The following is a 22,921-nucleotide window of genomic DNA, read 5'->3' as shown; positions in this document are numbered from 1 at the left end:
TTGCACCATCTGATTACTTTTTGTTTCGATCTTTACAAAACTCCTTGAATGGTAAAAATTTCAATAATGATGATGATGTCAAATTGTACCTGATTCAGTTTTTTGCTAATAAAAACCAGAAGTTTTTTGAACGTGGGATTATGATGCTGCCTGAAAGATGGCAAAAGGTCATTGATCAAAATGGGCAATACATTACAGAATAAAGTTATTTAGTTCCATGAAAAAATTGTCTTTGATTTTCTTTAAAAAATCCGCAATTACTTAGCTGCCGACCCAATAGTTTTGTGTGTCTTCCATGGAACCCCTTACATTCTAAAACTTGGGCTGCTCTACCAAAGGAAAGTGTGCACTCCAATTTAGGGAACACAATAAGGCTGGTCCCACAACCATTGAGGTCTTTCAGTGGACGGTAGTCTTCATGTTCAGGGCCAGGATATTTCTGTGACTTAAGCCACGGACTATAACCTCCACGAGGACAGGAGCCACGTCCACCTTCATCTCTGTATTACTTAGTTCCAACCTGGGGATATTTGTTCAATGGTTAAGTCAATGAGGAATTAGGCATGAGGAGTTTGGGTTGAGGAAGAATAAAGTTGAATACTATAATTTTGAAGTTCCTACAAATGTGGAAGATGGTGTTGCATTGTTTTTAGGTTTCCCAAACTTTGGTGGGTGGTGGTAATGGTGGTCGTGGTGGGGGGGTGCTGTCCTGGGTATTGTAGGACCTTTAGCAGCATCTCTGGCCTCTACCTGCTACATGTCAGTAGCATAATTCCTTTCTATAAAGTTGTAAAAACCCAAAATGTTTCTAGACATTGCCAAATCATCCTCTAAAAATCACTGTTTTAGGCAAAAATATATAGGTATACACATTTAAAAACAAAAACCCTTTGGGAAATCAATAAATTAAGAAATAAAACAATCTGAGAGTAGGTTCTGGGTCTTGGGCAACATGTTGCAATTATTTGAAAAACAACAAAACAGAAACGGTTGCCTCCAAATGCTCCATCCATCTTAGGGAAACCATAAGCCTGACCTGCTAGAGATGGGTTAGCTGTTCTGGGACAACAGTCTCTCAATTGTCCTCTTTAAACCAAGGACTCACAGAATACAATGCCTGGCAGGGATCATGACATCCACATGCTGTGACTGAAGGTGGAACTAAATCCACACAGGGTGAGCAAATGTTCCTATTTTGCTTTTCTTTTTCACATGAAACCATCACATAACAACAAAAAGGTGTGCCCTCTTTCTGGTAAGAAAGGGCAAATCTGGAAGAAAAGTCTTGTTGGGGGGGGGGGTTGAGGGGGGAGCCATGAGGCTTTTCCTCTGGCTGAATACTAGATCCACTGAGACCCACGTGCCTCTTCGAACCTTTAGTTTCTTATGTAAAGGAGAGGCTGAGAGTGAAGCTTCTCTGTCTGATACTGTAAAGGCAGGTACGTGTTATACATTTGTCCAAACCCATACAAGGTGTGACACTGAGTGGACCCTAATGCAAACTGTGGACTTGGAGGGACTATGATGAGTTGATGCAGGCTCTTCTGCTGTCACAAATGGATCACTCTGGTGGGGTTGGCAATAGCGGGGGAGGCTCTGCATGTGTAGCAGCAAGGGGTCTACGGGAGATCTCTCTACATTCCAATCAATTTTGTGGTGAACTTACTAGTAAAACTACTAAAAAAAAAAAAAAAAAAAAAAAAAAAAAGAGTTTAAAGTCTTCAAAAAAGGGGGAGAGGGGCTTGATGCCAGCTACCTCGGAGCACCCCGAGAGGCATAAGGAGATAAGGAGCATAAGATACTGAGCTCAGTATTCTGCACCCAGGTGCTTCCTAAAAGTCAGCTTCATGTCTAGCCAATAATAATGATTTAGTTTCCTTTCTGCTTTATTAAATGTTCCTACATAACCTTGGCGGGAGGCATGCGTGTGTCTCCAGCTGTCCGCCGGGGGGCGGAGGGGGCACCGCAGCCCAGGCGCCCGGCCCTATGTCAGGCCTGTAACGTGCCCCCCACAGTGTTTTTACACGGAGGGCCCGGGACCCCCGGGAAGGGCGCCCGAGAGCGCCGGTGGGACTGTGGTGACTCAGGCCGCTGGACTTCAAAGTGCTGCTGCTCTGTGGTGGTATCTGCGAGAGCTGAGCTGCGGGAATGGAATGTGACAGCTTCCTCCACATCCTGAACCCACCTTAAGTATTCCCTGTCGCCCAGATTTTAAAGATCTGCTGAGATGCCAAAAAGGAAATGAACTGTAGACGTGGACTTTGATGGAGGGGAGATGAAGGGCACGAGGGATTATAAAACTAAAAAGTTCGAAAACTGCTCACCTTGCACACAGTGAACACTCCATAAACATTAAAATAGCAATAATTCTGCGGCCAATAAAGGAGTCAGCATGGCCCGATGGCCCTTGGTACGACCAGCAGATCACGGATCCGGTGAAGCTTTCCTCACAGAATTACGTTAGTAGACTTCATCACTTTTTAAAAGTGTGTCCCAAGCTTTTCACTCTACATTCTTCTTTAGAGTTCCTTTCTTTATGGTTCATTCTAGTAAGTGGTCAGTATTTCATTTAGCATTCCTTTAGTATTTGCAACTTTTTTTTTCTTCAAGGAAAAGAATGCTAATGTTTAGTCAATTCCTTATAAGTGGGTACTGTATCATCATATGTATATTAAGTGAAGCCATGAAAGTGAGAACTATAATTTATTTAAAATCTACCATGTGTGTGTCAGACCCTGTTTCATGACTTGCTTGTAGCTGCACACTTTTAATCATTGCAGCATCCTTGCAAGGTAGCGCTTACCACCCCCATTTAATATTCAAGAAAAGCATCGTGTAGATGGACTTAAGGAGACAAGAGGTTTATTATCTCTCTGATTATTCAGATGGGAGTTTGAGTCATGGCACTGGCCCACCATGCTTCTCTAATAATAGCCCTCCAAAACGTGAAGGCAATTTTTCTCCATGAAATTTGTCCTTTTTCATGTCTCATCAGCCTCCTAAATCTGCTTCGTGCATTCACAGAGGAGAGTGCTAACCACTGGCGTGGATAGTGAGCCTGTGTGATTTTAGCGGCACAGCCTCTAGCACCACTCCTGCTGCTCTGGGTCTGGGCCCATCTGTCTGTCTGTCTGTCTGTCTTTTCTCCTTTCCCGAGTCCCAGCCTGGCGCTCACGCAGGCCAGCAGCCGGCAGGTGCTCTCACCTGCCTGGATCGTGGAGGCCGTGGGCAAACACTTCGGGGGGCTGGTTGGTGCTGTTGAAGTGCGGGTTGCTCCTGGGGATGGAATAAGGCACGTTGCACATGTCTGTGTCCACGTCCAGCCGGAGGACAGATCCTGTGAAGTCACTGGGAAACAGGAGGATAACATGAGTGCTTTCGTTTTTATTATATATCTCACCAAAACCAAATGCAGAGAGGTTGCTCTACAGGCCATGCCCCTGTTTGAGACCAAATCATTCCAGTTCCCAATTCCATACGGCGGGAAATAAAGCGAGGGGCAGTCTGCTTTCAGACAAGTGGCCACAGGCTGCACCCCCAGGAGGGGGCTGTTGTTTGCGCCTGTCCTCTTATTTTATTTTTTTTTGCTGACCCATCTAGTCTGTATTCTGCAAGAAACTCCACGGAGCATGTCGGTCCATTCTGCAGGGTGGTGGCAGCAGTGTGGACACGCAGAGAAGAGGCGCTGTTTGCGTCTCTGCCTTCTCACTCTGCTTCATGCGTGGATAGAAGATAATGCTAAATACTGGCTCAGATAAGGATGTCAGCATAGCCTTACGTTATGTTAGGTCATCCAAGTGCAGCGACTTTTAAAAAAAAAAATCACATCACATGCTACTGAATGCCTCTTCACATCCCCAATGCAGGCATGAAAACCAAGTTAAACGCTTAACCCGGGGGACACAACTCACAGACTGCTTTTCACTCCCTGGCACTTTGACATCAAGTGGGAACCTGACTTTTTATTTTTATTTTATTATTATTTTTTTTTACCTTAACCCATCCATCTCTTCCATATCATCCAGCGTGATCATCCCGTCCCCGAGGATGATGTACAGCAGGCCGTGGGGGCCGAAGAGCAGCTGTCCCCCCAGGTGCTTCCTGTGCAGCTCTGCGACTTCGAGAAAGACCCTGGCGGTCCTCAGGTCCACCTGGTGGGGGTTTTTCCTGCATTGCGGGGCAGAAACAAGACCACGACTGTGAGCGCGGGAAGGCGAAGCCGCTGGAAAGTGACGAGTACACACCTAGGGAAGCAGACACCTGGCCTGTAAATAAGGAATCACAGACTTGAAATGGGGCTCATAAAAAACCACCAGAAAATTACGTTATTTTCCAACCCTCACAAGTAGCATTTAGATTGCAAGATAATTGAGGAAAAGTGCCCAAGCTATCGTTGTGTGTGTGTGTGTGTGTGTGTGTGTGTGTGTGTGTGTTTCCAGTTTTCTACAAAGACAGGCATGGGGGTTTAAGCAAGATGGAGATTGTGGGTTTTAATTATTGCCACTGTGTGGCTATCTCTTTGTAACTTCGAAACAAAAAAGGATGAAGAGGTACAGAGAAAAGAAGATGGAAAAGTATGTATGCCTCCGTGCACTTCAGTGATACCTGGACACCGTGTATTCCACAACCCGAAGAATGTGGTCATGCGGCCCCATGGCCCAGCGTTCTTGGTTGGTGGTGTAAGACACATACAGCTTTCCGTTTTTCTTGTAATTGGGGTGGAATGCAAGGCTTAGCAGTCCTCTTTCATCTCCTCCCTGCAGTCAAATGAAAAACACAAAGAATCGCAAAGTTAATTATGTTCTTTATTGTGTTTCAACGGGAACCCCCGAATGAGTCTCTTTCTTCCTTTTGGATAATCTTTGCCCAAACTCTTTTCTTTTCTTCCTTGCCTACTGCCCAGAGAGGGATTATAAAACATTTCACTTTGCGGAGCTCTTTCAGGGTCAGGGCAAGTTGTCTCGCGCGGTTATCTATGCACAAGACCCTCGCCTTACTTTTGTTGAGTGATTTGTGCCTGTGATCTCGGGAAACTAGGAAGACAAGGTTAAGTGCCGGGAAGAATTCTCTGCCGGGTTACCATGTTGCTTGTGCACGGAAGACAAATAAAAAGGTTCATAATCAGCAGTCACTTCTAATCCAAGTCTCCAAAACCTAAAACACAGTGTGGGCTGCCAACTCCCACTGTCTTGGCAATATGTTTAGAAAACAGTTAAATTGCTTGTGTAATATGTAAACCTTTGTTTTACCCCGGAGGCATCTGCATCGGTTGTCACAACGCTGGTGGTCTGCTCATCATCGCTAGGTAATAAGCAGCCTCCGTCTCTCTACGTAGAACAAGGTATTTTCACAGGCATCCCCTCCACGCTCAGAGCTTTTCTTCATAGAAGGATGGGGAAACGGGAGGAGAGCGGAAAGCCAGGGCTGGGGCGGGGGCGGGAGAAATACGAGAGGGGAAAGGGGACACTAGGAAATAAAAATCCCAAACAACTTTCTTTTGTTATTATATGAATGTCAAGGACTGTGTACATTAGGCATGCCAAATGCTGTAACAATTAAAACATCATCATGTTCTTAAATAGAAAGGCATTTTATCTTTTCTGCTAATTCAGCTTGAAACTCAATATGGTCTTAACATTTGTTTTATCCCACAAGTAGTCTAGGAATTTCTATAATGAAATCAAAGTATCTAAAATTATCTAGATCAGAGACTCAAGTCCCTATTCTAGTACGGCAGCAAGCGTCTGCTCCGGAGTCTGCTGAGTCATCCACAGAGGTGAAGACAGTGGCTACAGACACGGACAGCTGCTAGTGCATCACCTTCTCCACACCATTTCCTTAAAAGCTCGACCTGGGGCAGAAAGCTACACATTGCTTCTTAGAAGTAAGTGGTTAAGGGGGGAAAAACACTTCTACCACTGCAATGACTTCACAAGGGGATGGTGTAGGCACTCTTGTGCTGCTTTTTTTTTTTTTTTTTTTTTTTTTGTCTCTAGAATAAGCATGTGTTCCTTGCAAAGCATAAAATTATGTAGTTGGCATTCTACATGGATTTGAGTACTTTAATTTTTAGGCATAAAAGCTCAGTTTTAGTCAACATTGTTGATTGTTTTCCTGGAACAGAGAAAAAAAATGCTCTCAGATAGGTGCCATCCGAAGTGGAAACATCTACACTTTAAGATGGTATAAATAAGAAAGTCGATGCAAATATCCCAGAACTACCCAATCGTCGTTCAAATGTCAAGTCACCCTCCGCATTTGCACATCACAATATGCTTCATATTAATTTAAATGAAAAGAACAATCTCACTGAAGGGTAAGAATCTAATGACTATGATTTTATATATGTGCCTCTGTTACAGGGATTATCTTAAGATGATTTTAATATGGAGTTGAGGTTGCTGTTTTTCTGTTTACATCTTCGTTAAACAAATATCCCTGCCCTTTCTTATGAGACTTTGAAAGCTGGGATGTGCAACTCGGACTCGGTTACAGGAAAGCCACTGCACAGCTAAACCTCTTGGGGCAGATGCATAAGAAGGGCTGGGGGTGGCAGTCAGTGTGTGGCTGCTTCCTCTTCGGTACAGATTCCCTCTGAAGCTGTGAGCGCAGAGAAAGGGCTGCATGCCCACTTCACAACTGTTTGTGTTCCACTCTAAGGAGCTTTTGTTGAAAGTAGTTCTTTTGTAGTCTCTAATCAAATCATCTGAAATACAATTGGAGTTGGATAAGCAACACGGTTTAAAACTGCTGGTTGCTTTTCAGGAATTAGGAAAGCAGAATTCATGTACTGTGGGAAGACTGATGGGAAAAGAGATTTATGCAAATCCCAAGTGTCACCTATCACAAGCAGGCAGCAAGGAATTTACAAACACATTAGGGTTGCCTCACTGGAGTATCCAAAGCTACCATGAGACCCTGGCTCCCCTCTGCGTGGCCCTCCCAATACTGCATCTTCTTCTAGACAGCCCCACACCAAGCACAAGTGACTCCTCAAAATCAGGTGTTTGAATGATTTGAAAATAATGTCCCTATGCACTGTGGAACTTTGAGATGAATGCATGTTTCAGAGTAAATCATAACCACGCCACCCCTCTCACCCTTAGGGACTCTTAATAAGTAAACTGCCATTCCAATTGCCATTCAGCTCTCAGGAGAAATTTCACAGGATCAACAGAAGAGAGGCAAAATCCCACAAAGAGTATTGGTGACCTTGGTATAAATCAAGATCAGATCTAGTTTTATAGTTTGGGGATACTCTATCCTGGTGGATAGGTCAAAGTTCTAACCAATTGGCTGAGAATATTCCTGGTCTCTGAAGAAAACAAAGTAAGCAGCATTTGAAAAAGAGAAGTATTCACAAAGTGATTATACTAGAAAATATTTTTTCTTTTTAAAAGGAATTGTGGGGCATGGTCTTTCACTGTGACATTATATATCTTTAAAATACATTTTTAGTGATTTCAGAGAGGAAGGGAGAGGGAGAGAGAGATAGAAACATCAGTGTTGAGAGAGCCATTGATTGGCTGCCTCCTGCACACCCTCCACAGGGGATGGAGCCCTCAATCCAGGCATCAAACCAGGGGCTAAAACTGTGACTCCCAGATTCATAGGTCAATGCTCAACCATGAGTCATGCTGGCAGGGCTGCGATATTATTTGGAAGAAAACATTCCCTTCATACTTTCAGCAGGGATCAAGTTAATTTTTCCTGACTGCTGGCCTCTTTAAAAACTTGCCTTAATCTCTTTCAAGGAATGTATATTTTAGGAAACAGGAGTGGGCAGCACTGAACCGGAAGCAGCATTTCCCATTTTTTTGCATAGTTGTTTTTTTGTTTTGTTTTTTGTTTTTTTTGTTTGTTTGTTTGTTTTTTTTTTTTAGTGACCTTTTGGCAAGCGACTGGCTTCAAGTTCAGTAGTCTATAAAAAAGCGCTATGGCATTGAGAAAAAAAATGAAACATCCATTAAAGTAAACAATGCAGTGCTAAGTTCAAGATATTCCTTGTTATTGCCTTGTTCAAAAAAAGTTTGTAGTTGGCGTCCGTTCAACAAATATTTATTGAATACCTTTCATGTGTGTTAGGCATTGTGCTTGGTGCTAGGGCTAAGACAATCAATAAGAACCAACCCCCGCCCTGGCCTATGTGGCTCAGTTGATTGAACTTCATACAGTGCATTAAAAGGCCACCAGTTAAATTCCCAGTCAGGGCACATGCAAGGCTGCCCGTTCTGTCCTTAGTTGGGGTGCATATGAGAAGCAACTAACCAATGCCTTTATCTCATCGATGTTTCTCTCTCTCTCTCTCTCTCTCTCTCTCTCTCTCTCTCTCTCTCTCTCTCTCTCTCTTTCTCTCTCTCATCTCTCTAATCCTCCCTTTCCCTTCTTCTCTCTAAAATCAATTAAAAAAACACACCAACCCCTGCCCTTAAGGAGCTTATACATGGAAGCAGATAACAAAGTACCATTATCAGTTGTTTTATTCCCACCATACTACGATGCTGATTTTGGGGGAGGCTAAGCAATGCTACATTATGAGAAGTGTGCACGACCCAAAGACAAGTATTAAAGAGAATAAATAAAGAATCTGGGTAACTTTGACACAAAGGCTGATTAGTATGTTAGCATCTGAGGTTTCTACACTCAAAACTTAGTTAAGAAAAAGAAAAAAGCTTGGCTGTACGAAAGCTAAATTACATGAATTAGGCATTTTCTGCAAAAAGTAAGACCATCTTCTAATTTATGTACATGACACAGGTGCGCAGGTATGGATGACGATCTCCAGTAGAATTGTTGTCCTCCTAATAACAAAGGAGCTTCTAAGAATTTCTGTAAGAACAGAGTGGCAATAATTTTATTCCTCTATGAAACATATACTGTATTATAAGGCAAGCCATCACATTCCCTTTATTGCTGGCCACTCCCATGTCTACGGTTTGCTGGCACACCTCAGGAAAGGGACAGGAGGACTTGGAGCCTGCACGGGCCCCGCCTCGCGCACACCATGGCTTCTCTGAGGCAGGAACTTTTGGCTGTTCAAAAAATGTGAAATAGGTTTGTTTTAGAATTGTTGGTTCAAACACAATACCAGGTTGTATTCTATTGCTGCGGGGGAAAAAAATCACCACACACTTAGTAGGTTGGAGTTCAACGTGGGTCTCATTCTGGCTACCATAAATGTGTGGGCAAGGCTGTGTTCCCTTCTGAAGGCTCTAGGGCAGTGGTTCTCAACCTTTCTAATGCCGCGGTCCTTTAATACAGTTCCTCATGTTGTGGTGGCCCCCAGCCATACATTTATTTTCGTTGCTCCTTCATAACTGTAATTTTGCTACTGTTGTAAATCGTAACGTAAATATCTGTGTTTTCTGATGGTCTTAGGTGACCCTGCTAGCGGTTCTCAACCTAAGACCACCAGAAAACCGAGATATTTACATTACGATTCATTAACAGTAGCAAAATTACAGTTATGAAGTAGCCACGAAAATAATTTTATGGTTGGGGGTCACCACAACATGAGGAACTATATTAAAGGGTCACGGCATTAGGAAGGTTGAGAACCACTGCTCTAGGGGATAATCCACTTCCTTTTCCAGTGTTTAGAAGCCAGCAGCATTTCTCTTTTGTGTCCTCTGTGCTCCCTCTTCAAAGCCAGCGACAGTGGACTGAGTCCTTATCACATGGCACATCTTATGCTTCTGACCTCCTCTTCTCTCCCACTTTTCAGAATTTGTGATGCCGTGGAGCATCTGGTAACATGGGCCTGTGACCCTTTCATATAAGAACTCTGTCAAGAGCAAGGCTCCTGTGTTAATCAAGAAGGTTAAGTTCAATGTTAGCTCTACTAACTGGCAGATTTTAAGCTCACTGAAATGGTATTATTTTGCTTTGTTCCTAAGTTCCTGGAAAAGATGAGAAGTGTTGCTTTTCACTGGTTCCTAGTCTAATTTGGTCTCAGAAGAAGAGTTAATCCTCTGAGGATCCCCAGTTAGCTTGGGGAGATATTGCATGATTTGTTTCTGTGATAGAATGAAAAAATATATTTGGTCTTGATCCCCAGTTCCTGAGTGAAGGGACGGTTCTTGTTCCTCATAACGAACCCCTGTCAGCTTTATTGAAGTTGATGATAATGAGGTAACTCTTGGTGGATCCCTAGAAATCTTCAGGATGGGCTGGTAGCCAGAGAAACCAAAAAATGTGATTGCAGGGTTGGAACTTTCAATCCCCCAGCCTGCTGAGAGTGGGGCAGCACAGGAGGCTGAGCCCACTCACCAATGGCCAATAATTTAATCAATAATTTCTCCGTAAAAAACCCAAACAGTGGGGTATGAAGCTCTGGGCTGTTCTACACACAAGGGGTGGGGGTGGCGGTGGCACACCCGAAGAGGATTTGGAGGCTCTTCTTCCCCCACCCCCTATGCAATGTTTTCATTTGGCTGTTCCTGAGTCCTAGCCTTTAAGATAAATCAGTAATAATAAGTAAAACACTTTCTACTATTCTAGTGAATTACTGAGCCCAATATGGGAAACCCTCAATTTATAGTCAGCTGGGCAGAAATGTGGGTTTCCGGGGCACCCCACTTGTGGTTGGTGCTTGAAGTACAAATTATTGATATTTCCCTTTCTTTAAAATTTCCTCTATTTTTTCAGATTTGGCTTTTCTTTCTTTTTTATTATTTATTATTTGTTTGTTTGTTTGGTTATTGTCTATAACCAAGAGACTGTCTTGACTCCATTGTATGTTTGTGCCTCCTTTGTCAAATATTAATTGAGCATAATGGCTTGGGTCATTTTACATATGTCTCCTTTTCCCCCAATTGACACCCCCCCAAGTCATTCCCACCCCAGGCAAGCCCCCACCGCCCTAGTGTCTGTGTCCATTGGTTATGCTAATATGCATGCATAAAAGTCCTTTGGTTGTTCTCTATAACCCCCCCCGCCCCCGTGCCATTTGTTTCTGCATCTGTTCTTATTCATCAAATTATGTTGATCATTATATCCCACACATTGAGTTAGATCATGTGATATTTATTTTCCTCCGACTGGCTTATTTCACTTAGTAAAATGCTCTCCAGTTCCATCCATGATGTTGCAAATGGTAAAAGTTCCTTCTTTTTGTAGCAGCATAGTATTTCATTGTGTAGATGTACCATAGTTTTTTTTAATCTATTCATCTGCTGGTGGGCACTTAGGCTGTTCCCAAATCTTAACTATTGTAAATTGTGCTGATATGAACATAGGAGTGCATATATCCTTTCTGATTTGTGTTTCTTGGGATATAGTCCTAGAAGTGAGATCACTGGGTCAAATGTGGGTTTCATTTTTAACTTTTTTAGGAAACTCCATACTGTCTTCCACAGCGACTTCACCAGTCTGCATTCCCACCAGCAGTGCAGGAGGGTTCCTTTTTCTCCACATCATCTCCAGCACTTGTCATTTGTTGATTTGTTGATGGTAGCCATTCTGACAGGTGTAAGATGGTATCACATTGTTGTTTTGATTTGCACATCTCAGATGATTAGTGATTTTGACATGTTTTCATATGTTTCTGGGCCTTCTGTATGTTCTCTTTTGAAAAGTGTCTATTTAGATCCTTTGTTCATTTTTTGATTGAATCATTTATCTTCCTTTTGTTAAGTTGTATCAGTTCTTTGTAAATGTTGGAGATTGCATCCTTATCTGAAATAGCATTGGCAAATATGTTTTCCCATGCAGTGGGCTTTCTTGTTGTTTTGTTGATGGTTTCTTTTGCTGTGCAGAAGCTTTTTATTTTGATGTAGTCCCATTTGTTTATTTTCTCCTTAGTCGCCATTACCCTAGAAGCTGTGTCTATAAAGATACCACTACGACATATGTCTGCTATTTTGCTGCCTATGGAGTCTTGTAGGATTTTTATGGTTTCCCATCTTATATTTAAGTTATTTAGCCATTTTGAGTTTGTTTTTGTGTATGGTGTAAGTTGGTTATCTAGTTTCATTTTTTGCATGTATCTGACCACATTTCCCAACACCATTTATTGAAGAGACTGTCTTGACTCCATTGTATGTTTGTGCCTCCTTTGTCAAATATTAATTGAGCATAATGGCTTGGGTCGATTTCTGAGTTCTCTGTTCTGTTCCATTGGACTATATGCCTGTTCTTTTGCCAGTACCAGGCAGTTTTGAGAACTGTGGCTTGATAATATAGCTTGATATCTGATAATTTGGGTTTTCTTTAAGATAAGTCTTTCACTTATTCAAGTTATTCTCTGGTTTCCTGATAACCAAATGGTAAGGATCACCTCATCTCTTCAAGGCCTCTTTATGATTGTCTTTACTCATCACTCTAGGTGCTCAGAGAAAGTATATCCGATTCTCAAATGCTGGCAGAACCCAAGCTCACCTGCACCACACTCCCCTGACAAAGACCATGGCCTTCTTCAAACAGAGAACTGCTAGAAGATACCCAGAAAGTCAGTGTTTTAAGGAAGCATCTCCTTGGGTATGAATTTTCTTGTAGTTAGCAATCGGTCCATATCAAGTGTATGTTTAGGATCACACATTCATTCTTCTACATGTAGCAAATGCAAACACAGATTAGCAAAGTGCAAGTGGGAGAATGAAATATATTCTAGATGGAGACCAACTACCTGAAAGCCACACTAACTTTCTTCACTGGCTCTTGCCCACTCCTCTCAAACATAAACAAAATAAATCTGTTACCCTGGGTTTAAGTTACAACCTACACATAAAGAAGACTCAAGAAGTAGTTATTTTCTAGAATGTCCAACTTCCCAGCTGCTGCTTATTCCCTACACTAATGCTCTATTGACATTTCATGCCTATGGGGGAAGATGTATATATATACTCAGTTATATACTTTAAAATAATTATGGTCACAATAGTTGATGTATGTATGTACATGATTTCTTTTATATAAGCTTTATCTTTGCCAAATGGAATTGAATTTCATAACTGTATTTTTCCCTAGGCTCTTTACCTATTTGAACTATGATATTGGATACAGTATGGTATATTACTTAATGGATTGCCATGTATCTTTACCCTTGTCTAGGTGGCGATTGGCTGTGTTAGAGCTTTCACTACCTGCTGCCCAAGGAATCCAATATTATATCAGGGAATGGCTTGAATATTAGGGACTATTGTCTCAATATGTGTGAAATATTAATAATATCAGTGGTTTTCCAAAACTCAGTTCTCTAAAACATCTTTTCCAAAAGATAAAATGCTTCAATAAAATGAAACTGTAAAACAGCTATTCGTAATAATAAAGTAGCAAAATAATAAAAAGTCTAAACTTTTCTCAGAAACAAAATCCTAGCACTGAACAGTTTTTTGAAGAAGGAAAATTTATAGAAAAATTGGCAATATAGAGAGAAAGCAAAGCTCTTACGCTTGTGTATCTGTTTAGGTTACATGAAAATAAATAAAAGGTTTAGCAAAAACTACAAGAATATTATTTATGGAAATTAAAAATGAATACAAATGACAACTTGAAAAGCTCTGTAACTACACTAACCTCATCTATTACAACCTATAGGTTGAATACTTCTTAGACCTCAGATTTTTAAAAGTATACATTTCTAGACTGATTTGTAAAAGGGTAAAATATCGGGCAGTCATATTGTTAGACATGGCAAAATCTCAGGTGTGTAAACTAAAAACTAGATCAATTCTCCTCTAGACTGTAAACTTCCTGAAGGCAGGGATCTCATCTTGGTATTTCTGGTGTCTTGCAAAGGATCTCATCTATACTAGAAGCCATGTCATAAAAGGTACCATGTATTGAGCACTTACTGTATGCCAGAGAGGATGCTAAGTAATTGGCAAGCATTATCTTCTTAAACTTTGTAACAACTCTAGAGTTTAATGCTATTTTATATTATCCTTTATTTTCTGGGTAAAGGATTTGAGTAACTTTCTCAAAATGCACAACCAGAAGTGCCAAAGATTGTGAATAGAAGACAAATACTATAAACCATTGTTACATCACCCCACCAAATATATCCTGAATGAAGAAATGAGCTAACAGAGAATGGATTGTTTCCCCCCACCAGTGTGCATTGTTCACAGGCTGGGGCAGGACTGATAGAGTCTCATTTGGGTTTCCAAAACTCCACAGGGGAACACAGTGAAGCTTACACCTCAGTTATTTGAACTTGTGTGAGATATCATGAAGCTTTTATCAGTTATTTTAACACAAAGGTTAATTTATGTTTTAGGGCAATGTGCTGATAAACCGACCATCTGGAAAAGAATTGACTTGTGTGCTTTTCCATGATGTAAATACTGTCCCCACAGCCAATTTCAGATGGACGACTTGATGCTACTGACTGGTGTGTGCAGAGCCAAGCACAGTTTGCTCTCGCAAGCCTGTGGCCACCAGAGTAGAATTTCCGTTCTCCCTCAATCCTCTTTGATTCTTTCCCTCCGCGGTTATTCTGTCCTTTTCTTTCTTTCCTCCTCTTTTAACATGTTTGTCACACCTGTTGTTTTTTACGTGAAGCACCCAAATCTTATTGTGCATTAACCCAGGATTTAAAGAATTAAATAGATCATTAATTAAACAGGAAGGAAAAGGTATCTCTTACTGGATTTTTAGTTGAAACATTTTTAGATAAAAACTAGCAGATCATCAAAAAATAGAGCAGAACACTCAGCAACCCCGTCAAGGAGTTCACCTGGTTGTTTGATGCGGGAGAGAGGCAAGTGAAAACTCCTCAGTAAGATACTTTCTTCCCTGCCAGAAGTTCACACAGATAATTACAGGAGGCAATGTAATTAAAGTCACTGTGTAAATTCCAATGCGATATTTGAATTGAAGATACAGTTAATTACAATAGAGATGTAAAAGCCATCTTTAAATTCAGTTGATCCATCTAATAAGATTTTGGACGGGAATGTGATTTGGAGGGAGAGAACATGTAGCCCTACGTTTTAATCTGATGAGGAATGCATTTAAATTATGTAGAAGGTATTATTATCTTGCTGCCCACCACCCAAAGAACTTTTGGACTTCAGAAAATTGCAGGCATGGAAAGGCACATTTCTACTTATTTTTAGCATCAGCTTCACCACATAGTTTTGATAAAGATCTGCCTCTATCTTTTTGGGAGATTTAGAGGGTATATGTTACCAGTGGCTTATTAATGAATGATTTCCAAGACTTGAGGTAATCTGAATTTTTATTTTTGAGTTGAAGCATACATACCTGGCCACTATAGGACAATTACTTTTTTTTCAGTTAAAAATATGGAGATTATATACTCTAAACATAAAGTAATGTCTTTATAAACAAAGAAAGGGGATAGTGGAAACAAATCAACCCCAACATTTGTGTGTTCTCTAATAATACTGATGACAAGTCGCAATATATTTCTCCCTACCAAAAACAAACTCTATACAAAAATGCACTTCCAAGATTTATATATGCATTCTTAATATTGGCAAAGATGTGAAAATTATCTCAGAGAAATATTTTCACATATTTATAAGAAAGATAGTGAATCCAGATTCAGCCTTGGATATCCAATTAAAAACTAATAAAGAATATAAGATTGCTCAAAGAGTATGTTAAAATATGTACATCCATTAAAAAATATACATAACCCCCAAATTAGATAATGCTATAGAATAAAGAAAATACTGGTTTATGTTCAGGGAATTTCAATTTTTCTTTTTCTCACTCTGTTAAGGATTTCCTTCTTAGAATCATTCTTAAAGTATGAATATTTCTAAAAATTACTATATTGACAAATATGGGCATATATTTTTGAAAAGCAAATAATTCCTTTGGAACAAGGAAGATAATTTAGAAAATGCATTAATTTCTTTAAACCCCAAATTGATTTTACTTGATGGGTAAGAAGAAGTTGTCCTTCGATTGTCTTACAGCTTAGAAGTACCTTTCTTAAGATGATTGAGTCTATAATAAAGATAAATAATTGTCCCAATTTATGAATAAAAGTCCTTTGAACCCAATGACTATTAACTTATATAAGAATAAAAGCTAAATTTTAATGTAATTATTTATAATATTAAATTTTTATATTAAAATTAATAAAATAAAATGAACTCATATGATTTCATTTACCTACTTGATAGCTAAAATCTCTGAGCTATCAAGTCTGTCCATTTTGTTTTAAGCCTTAAACCCCCCAATATAAAGCATTTCCTTGATAGTTTCACCTGATTTATACCTTTGTAGTTTGAAAAATATTTTTTTTCTCCTATCAGAAAATGGGACACTCAGGGTCCTTTCAATGAAAGAAAGATTACAATATTAAAGATAAATCCTTAACTATAGCAAAGAGAACAAAATTGTTTTTAATGAATTTGACCTCTTGCTTTTATAAAGTTTGCTTTCTATGATGTGTAGCTAATATGGTGGTCATGCAGCTAAAAGCATTATCTTCACATCATTATACAGAAATACAACACTGGTAGACTTGAGTTTCCTAGTCGTGTTTCACTGCTCTTTGGTATTGCGTATTTCCTATTGTTACTCTAAAGAAGAACTCAAATTGACTTATATGAGAACAAACATTAATCAATTAAGTAAGATTATTGTTTTGAAAAAGAAACCTTGAAGAAAAGAAAAAAGAAAAAAAAAAAACCTCCAACAGTTTAGACCACCAAGAAGCACTAATAAATTTAAGAAAATATGAGGTTTCCTCTATGTGACTTCTTTTGAGAAGTTATGCAATAGATTGCTGGAACTTCAAGGTCAAATAAAAATTATGGTACTTTAAAAATTATTTTCTGAGTAGAGTTTGTATTTACGTGATTTATATGTCAATTAAACTTGTAATTTACCAAAATAGCAAATCAAGTTCTTTGACTCTGGTATTTTCATTAATCACAATTTTACAAGATGATCAAATGCAGAGTTCTAGCAACATTAAAAGACTAAAAAAATGATCAACCTAAACATCCATTTTTATACTAAAATTATCTTACATTAAATACCAAAATATCATTAGTTACAAATCAACACTTAGAAATTAAACATTTGCTATGCCTCAGATATTCAACTTAAGCAACTCTGTTTGATGTTTACATATTTATACTAATTCTGAATGAAATAAATTAATAACACTTCTGAAAATGCATCTTTAACATTAAATTATGTAAAATTTAAAATAGAAAGTTTTGCGGTTCCATGTTTTCTATAATCAGGAAAGTATGATATTATTCTGCTAAGATGAACTAAGTGTGGGAACTACATAGTACAGGTACCTGAAAGATCTGAAGTCCATATTAAAGATAGGAAAGTAATTATAATATCAGAGAAGGATTTATGGAGAAAGTCTAAAAAGGGGCACTTGGATTTTTTATGTTTAAAAAACAAATCTGAGTACCTTTAATTTGGAGGACAGTGTATGGCTGTTCACCCTTTCCATGAATGTTTCGCCAGTGGGTATTTTCAAAGCAAAGGAAGTATGTTCCTTATACTTCTGACAATATTGGAAAATCTACATTAAGTAGCTAGACATAATATAATTTTGGATCAAAAGAAAAAATTTGGGGAAATTTTTGATATTCAAATTGCATGAGATTGTGTTCTTAGTTAACTGAGGGAAGAGCCAAACAGTGATAGATCAGTTTTGTAATATACTCATAATTGAACATACATAGCAATTTGGACAAAACTGAGGGCACATTCAAGCTTCCTATCTTAATTCGCAGGATCGCCATGCAGAGACAAGTTCCTGGTTCTATATCCCAGGGCAAATTACTCTCTTCAGCATCCACAGTGTCATGATCATCTGACCTCACTTGCCACACAGCTCCTGCTCTCAGATCCCAGCTCTCCACTCAGTCATCAGGGACAAATACGGTAAGCCAGTTGCTTCTGTGACATTGTGCATCAAATTCCTACTCATTGTGTTCAAGAGTATGGACTTGGAGATTTAACTAGTAGATTGCCTGGGGTTGCAACTTAGCTCCTCTACTTGTTAGCTCTTTGCGTCTCAGTTTTATCATCTTTAAAATGGGGGACATTTCTTATCTCATAGATTAATGGGCCAGACACACTCCTGGTGCTGAACAGAAGTTAGCCATTCCAGTATTACTATATGCCATGGCTGGGCTATTGTACTACAGTTGGAGAAAGAGTACAGAAGTCCATATGCACTCCCATTCTTGCTCTCTGACAGTGAAGAGTTCTATCAGAGGGCACATGTCAACAGAGTGGAACAAATGTGGACTCTGTGATACCAGAGCTGGATACAGTGTTTGAATCCTTGCCTTTTGACTTTCAGACTTGACTTTAGGGAGGTAATTTAGCACTTTTGAGCTTCAGGGCAAATGAAGTGGTCAGAAAGGTTCCACTCTCCTGACTTTTTCTATTGTAAATGAATTAGAACTTCAACACCATAAAGTTTCCTTTTAAGAGAAAAATACACAAACTAAAAATTTTAAATCACTAGCATTCAGCTGGTAGTGGTAGCTGTTTACTTCTCAGCCCTTTTTTCCTCATGGTGAAGGGTGAGGGATGGGCATGCCGTTTATGGACATGACAGTGGACGGGAGAAGTGCTATCCTTAAATGGCAGGAAGGATGGGGAGTTTAAGATTATATTCAGGGATCAATAACCATTTTTCCCCCCACTTATTTTTCTGTCTATAACCCCAAACCAAAATGCCACCCTTGAAATGTATAAAGTCGGTTCTAAAAGAAATGATAATTCAATTTTTCCTCCTAAGCACATATAATTTTTTCATTGTAATAGGAAAAACCGTGTGTGTTCTTTTGCATTTTTATGGCATCAAGTGGTACACCATAGTTGGATGCAGTGTTTGATTTTTTCCCTTATCTGATGGCACATGTGGCAAAATGACTTTAGGAGTGATACTCTCAGTGGGGCCACTGCTGATAACAGTCTCCTTGGATGTGACATTTGTAGTAAAGCTGCTTGTTTTACTGTATATTTTTAATATTTGAAATAAAAAAACAATTTTAAAAGGCCTTTTTATATATACAATCTAGATTCACATAGACTTATTTAATTGTGTAAATAAAACAAAGATACTTATGTTTATGAATATAAAAAATTTAAACACAAATACATTAGCAAAAGCTACATAAATATTTCAAGAATCGTCATATGGTCAACAAAGTAAATTTCTAGAAGTAGTAATTCATCAGCCCGTGCAAGCATAAAGCTTCAGAAGTAATCGGATGTTTATGACTTTCATTTGGTATTAGTAGAACAAAGAAGCATATTGCTAAAATACACAATTTAAAAAAGGCCTTCCTCTGATAGCAACAAATAATTGTCTATAAAATGATCATCTAAAATTATTTTTTAAATTATACACTAGTCCAAGTAATAGTTCAGAAAAAAGGCAATTATTTCCTATTATGAGTTTTAAGAAAATTCATGCTTACCTACCATGCTGTTTTTCATGACAGAGGTGTAAAAGAAAACAAAAGGTAATATAGTAATTTTAGAATTACTTCCTAGGATTAATGTCACTAGAAAACATCAGGTATTAAGGAATAGCTAGACAATTTTTTTTCCCCCTTCATAACTATTTGGAGCTTCAGAGCAAAAACACTAATAAAAGCCAGTCATCATTATGATGTCATTCTCATAATTTCCTTAGAAATAAACTAGCAAGTACAAAAAATATTTATAATGTATGACATCATCAATGTGCCTTTCCATTGCTTAACCTTTGGGTTATATTTAGTGAGGCTTCCTGTTTATTATAAGGAACACTTTCTGGGTAAAGTAAAATACATTCGTAAAAGCCCTCTGAAGTAAAATTATCTTTGTAAATCACAAGTGTACAGATGTAGCTTAAACACTATAGACTGAGACAACTGTATGACCTAATCCAGCAACCTATGAAAAGCTTTTTTCATTTTTATAACCCAAATTCTTTAGAAGGTATTTATCGGTTACTGAAATGGTTTCAGTATACAAATGATAGTTGCCTACTGGTATGGCATGGGTCTTGAATATATAACACTTATAACACAACTAGTTGTCAAACTTGTTGGAGAAATTAGTGTTCAGATGACATTTGTAGTTATAGTTGTTGATGCACCCACTTTAAATCTATAAAACATTCATGGCAATTATCTACATTCAATTTATAAGTAATTACAACTTACGCAGAATAGGAGACAGGAGAATTAGGTTCTGTGAAATGAGACTGCATTCTCAACCCTTCCATTCTTGCATATAGCTTCTTGGATGATGCACTTCCTCATTTATCCCATTCTGCAACTGTTTCATCTGGCAGAGTTAATGAATGGCTACCAGTTCACAGTTTCTTCGACATTTTACATGCTCCCCGTAGCATGTGTTTTTTGGAGTATGCCATGGACTTGGGAAAACAAAAGAGCGAAGTTTCTTCAAGTACATCAGAAGGGCATAATCCTTCTCCATAAATTCTAATATTTAGACTCCCAATTTATTTCGGTAGAAAAATCCAACTTCCCACCCATTCAAGGGATTATCTCACCATAGGTGAGCCTTTTTACCAAAACTTTTAGGAATAATGTATTTTCACCTGTTGACAGCCTAGGACTAAAAAAAAAATAAACGTCCAATTAATTCTATAGCAGGACATTCCATCAACCAGCATCAAACTGGGGCTCCTAGCAGGCCACATTTAACTTCCTTTACAATTCATAGTGCTTGAGGTCAAACCAAGCGTAGCTTCTTTTCTGCTTCAACAAGCTGTCCCAAGGTTGACCCCATTTGGGAACAGAGGCTGATGGGAACAGGAACATGACCCGAGTCTAACTTTGTGTGGCTTTACTGTGTAATGCTGGTAGAAGACAGCGGAGTTGGGAATCAGTGCTGATTCTGGAACATAATGTCTTCAAATGTTCACAGGTTGGATTTTGGATGGATTTGCACAGTTACCAGAGTCAGACAGACATGAGGTTGAATTCTAATTTCTAGATGTAGATTATTAGGGAGATTACTTAAATGTTCTCATCTATAAAATAATAATACCCATATTATTGGGCTATTGCAAGGATTAAGTAGAGAATGTCTTGTGAAGTCTCTGAAACTAGTAGAACTTCAAAAAAGATATATGGCTTTCCTTATCAAGTAAAATGTGTATGCAAATAGTGTAAGATTTAGCTTTAGCTTTGATAATGCTGAAATGGCCTATGGGGCAATAGCAAAAACATTCCATGAGTTATCAGGTACCTGGAATACCTAAAGCATGTACTAGATCCAATAACTTATATGCTTTGTGGTGGGAGAAAGGAAGACACTGAAGCACCGGACTAATCTAGGGCAACTCCACATAGAACCAAAGAACAGAAAGGGGCTGGATTCTCCTTTCTGATGTAAAGCGCACTGATTTTTGAGCATATCTAATAAACTGTCTTAGTTCCTACTTGTAGGAGGCTGAAATATCCTCCATGGAATTTGGAGAAATTAAGCAGGACTGCAGCATTAAGTCTTATACTAGTATACAATTAATTCATTGTCTAAACCAGTGGTCCACAAACTCATTAGTCAACAGAGCGGCAAACTGCGGCTCACGAGCCACATGTGGCTTTCGAGCCGCAGTTTGCCGACCACTGGTCTAAACTGAAGGTGTATAGAAGACTGGCTGTGTGAGATTTGGATCTGCCAAATACTACTTTCAGCCCCTTGATCTGTTTGACCAGCATCATTGTAGGGTCATACTTCATACCAAGTAGCAATCCCCTATCTCAAAGCACTCTACTTACATGAAAGCAATGTTTATGGCACTGTAGCCTTCCTGATATGTGAAGAGAATATTACTAGGATATCAAAGGAGTTACTGCATGGATGGCTGATGCCTAGACAAACACACATAAGTAGGATTACCTGGTTATTCAGCAATAATCAATGAATGGTATGAGGACTAGCTGAATATAACCATTAGGTAAAGTGATAAAGCTGGGTATATTACCAAAGAATAAATCACCCTTGTCCTTGATTATAAAATAAACCTTGATGATTCATTTTAAGCCAATCTGTCAGGGAGCCTAAGAGATAAGAACAATGCCTTGAACAGCAATGGAAGGAAACTCAGCATCTTTCTTTTTGGTGTTTATGCTTTCATACATATTATGAGAAACTGTCTCTGTGATTGTGGAGGCCAGTCTGAAGCCTTATGGGGGAGTTCTGACAGCTGCACAGGTGGCTTTGCTGAGAACACTGTGGCCTTACGGTGAGCCAGAGTTCTCTCTACAATTTCATTCCTTTGTTCCCTTCTTTCCACTTAAGTCATCTACGCCTTTAATAACTTTTTAATAGTCTATACCAAGTCTATAATTTAATAGTCCAAGTTGTTATTAGAAACTTTACTTGAAAGTACTATTTAACTTGGATAAGCAGAGAAATAATTTCTTTCCAATAATTCCTTTTAGGAACATTTTCTATCTTTCCTTCGTTTTTTCAGTATTTCAAGTGCATCTTGAACCCCCATTTGTTCCCCATCCTAAATCTTGAATCCCTAGACAATCTACTCTTTTGAAAGATATTGACTTAACATACTCAGGATCACAGAAAACAAAATATTGTATTTTAAACAGCTTTTTTTTTTTTCTTGAGCAACTTTTACTGATTTTTTTTTTCTTTCTAACTTTGCAACATTTCCCCAAAGACTGCTTCTCCCTAATTTCCTGGCTCTTAAAAAATTCCTTTTCCTTAAGTCTGGTGTCATAATAATACTGCTTAGGGCCTCCAGGGAGGATGCTGAACTTAATTATATTATGGCCACTGTCATTTGGTGGGTCAGCCACACTCACTTCCTCAACCAATTTATATGCTACTCAAGGCGAAACCAAGAGTAACCTCTCTTTATGCTTAAGCAACAAGCTGTTCCAAGAAAGCCGTTGTTTATAGTATTGAGAAACTGTTCCTCCAAGCCACATCCCAGTGTAATGTTCAGTTGGCAAAAAGAAGGTTGTATGTT

General features: G+C 38.9%; 1 protein-coding gene across 3 annotated transcripts in view; it reads right to left on the bottom strand.

The window, feature by feature from the left end:
• HHIP (hedgehog interacting protein) overlaps window positions 1–22,921 on the bottom strand; it is a 95,098-nt gene that overhangs the window by 33,568 nt on the left and 38,609 nt on the right. For all 3 annotated transcript variants that reach the window (XM_084886340.1, XM_084886341.1, XM_084886342.1), the window contains exons 5-7: window positions 4,606–4,757; window positions 3,994–4,167; window positions 3,205–3,348 (exon numbers count right to left, since the gene is read on the bottom strand). In XM_084886340.1, the coding sequence (XP_084742466.1) occupies window positions 3,205–3,348; window positions 3,994–4,167; window positions 4,606–4,757 (470 nt within the window). The remainder of the gene's footprint in view (window positions 1–3,204; window positions 3,349–3,993; window positions 4,168–4,605; window positions 4,758–22,921) is intronic.

This window comes from Pipistrellus hanaki (genome assembly GCF_964339955.1).
Source record: "Pipistrellus hanaki genome assembly, chromosome: 5".
NCBI classification, from domain to species: domain Eukaryota; kingdom Metazoa; phylum Chordata; class Mammalia; order Chiroptera; family Vespertilionidae; genus Pipistrellus; species Pipistrellus hanaki.
This window is presented reverse-complemented; position numbering and strand designations above follow the sequence as displayed.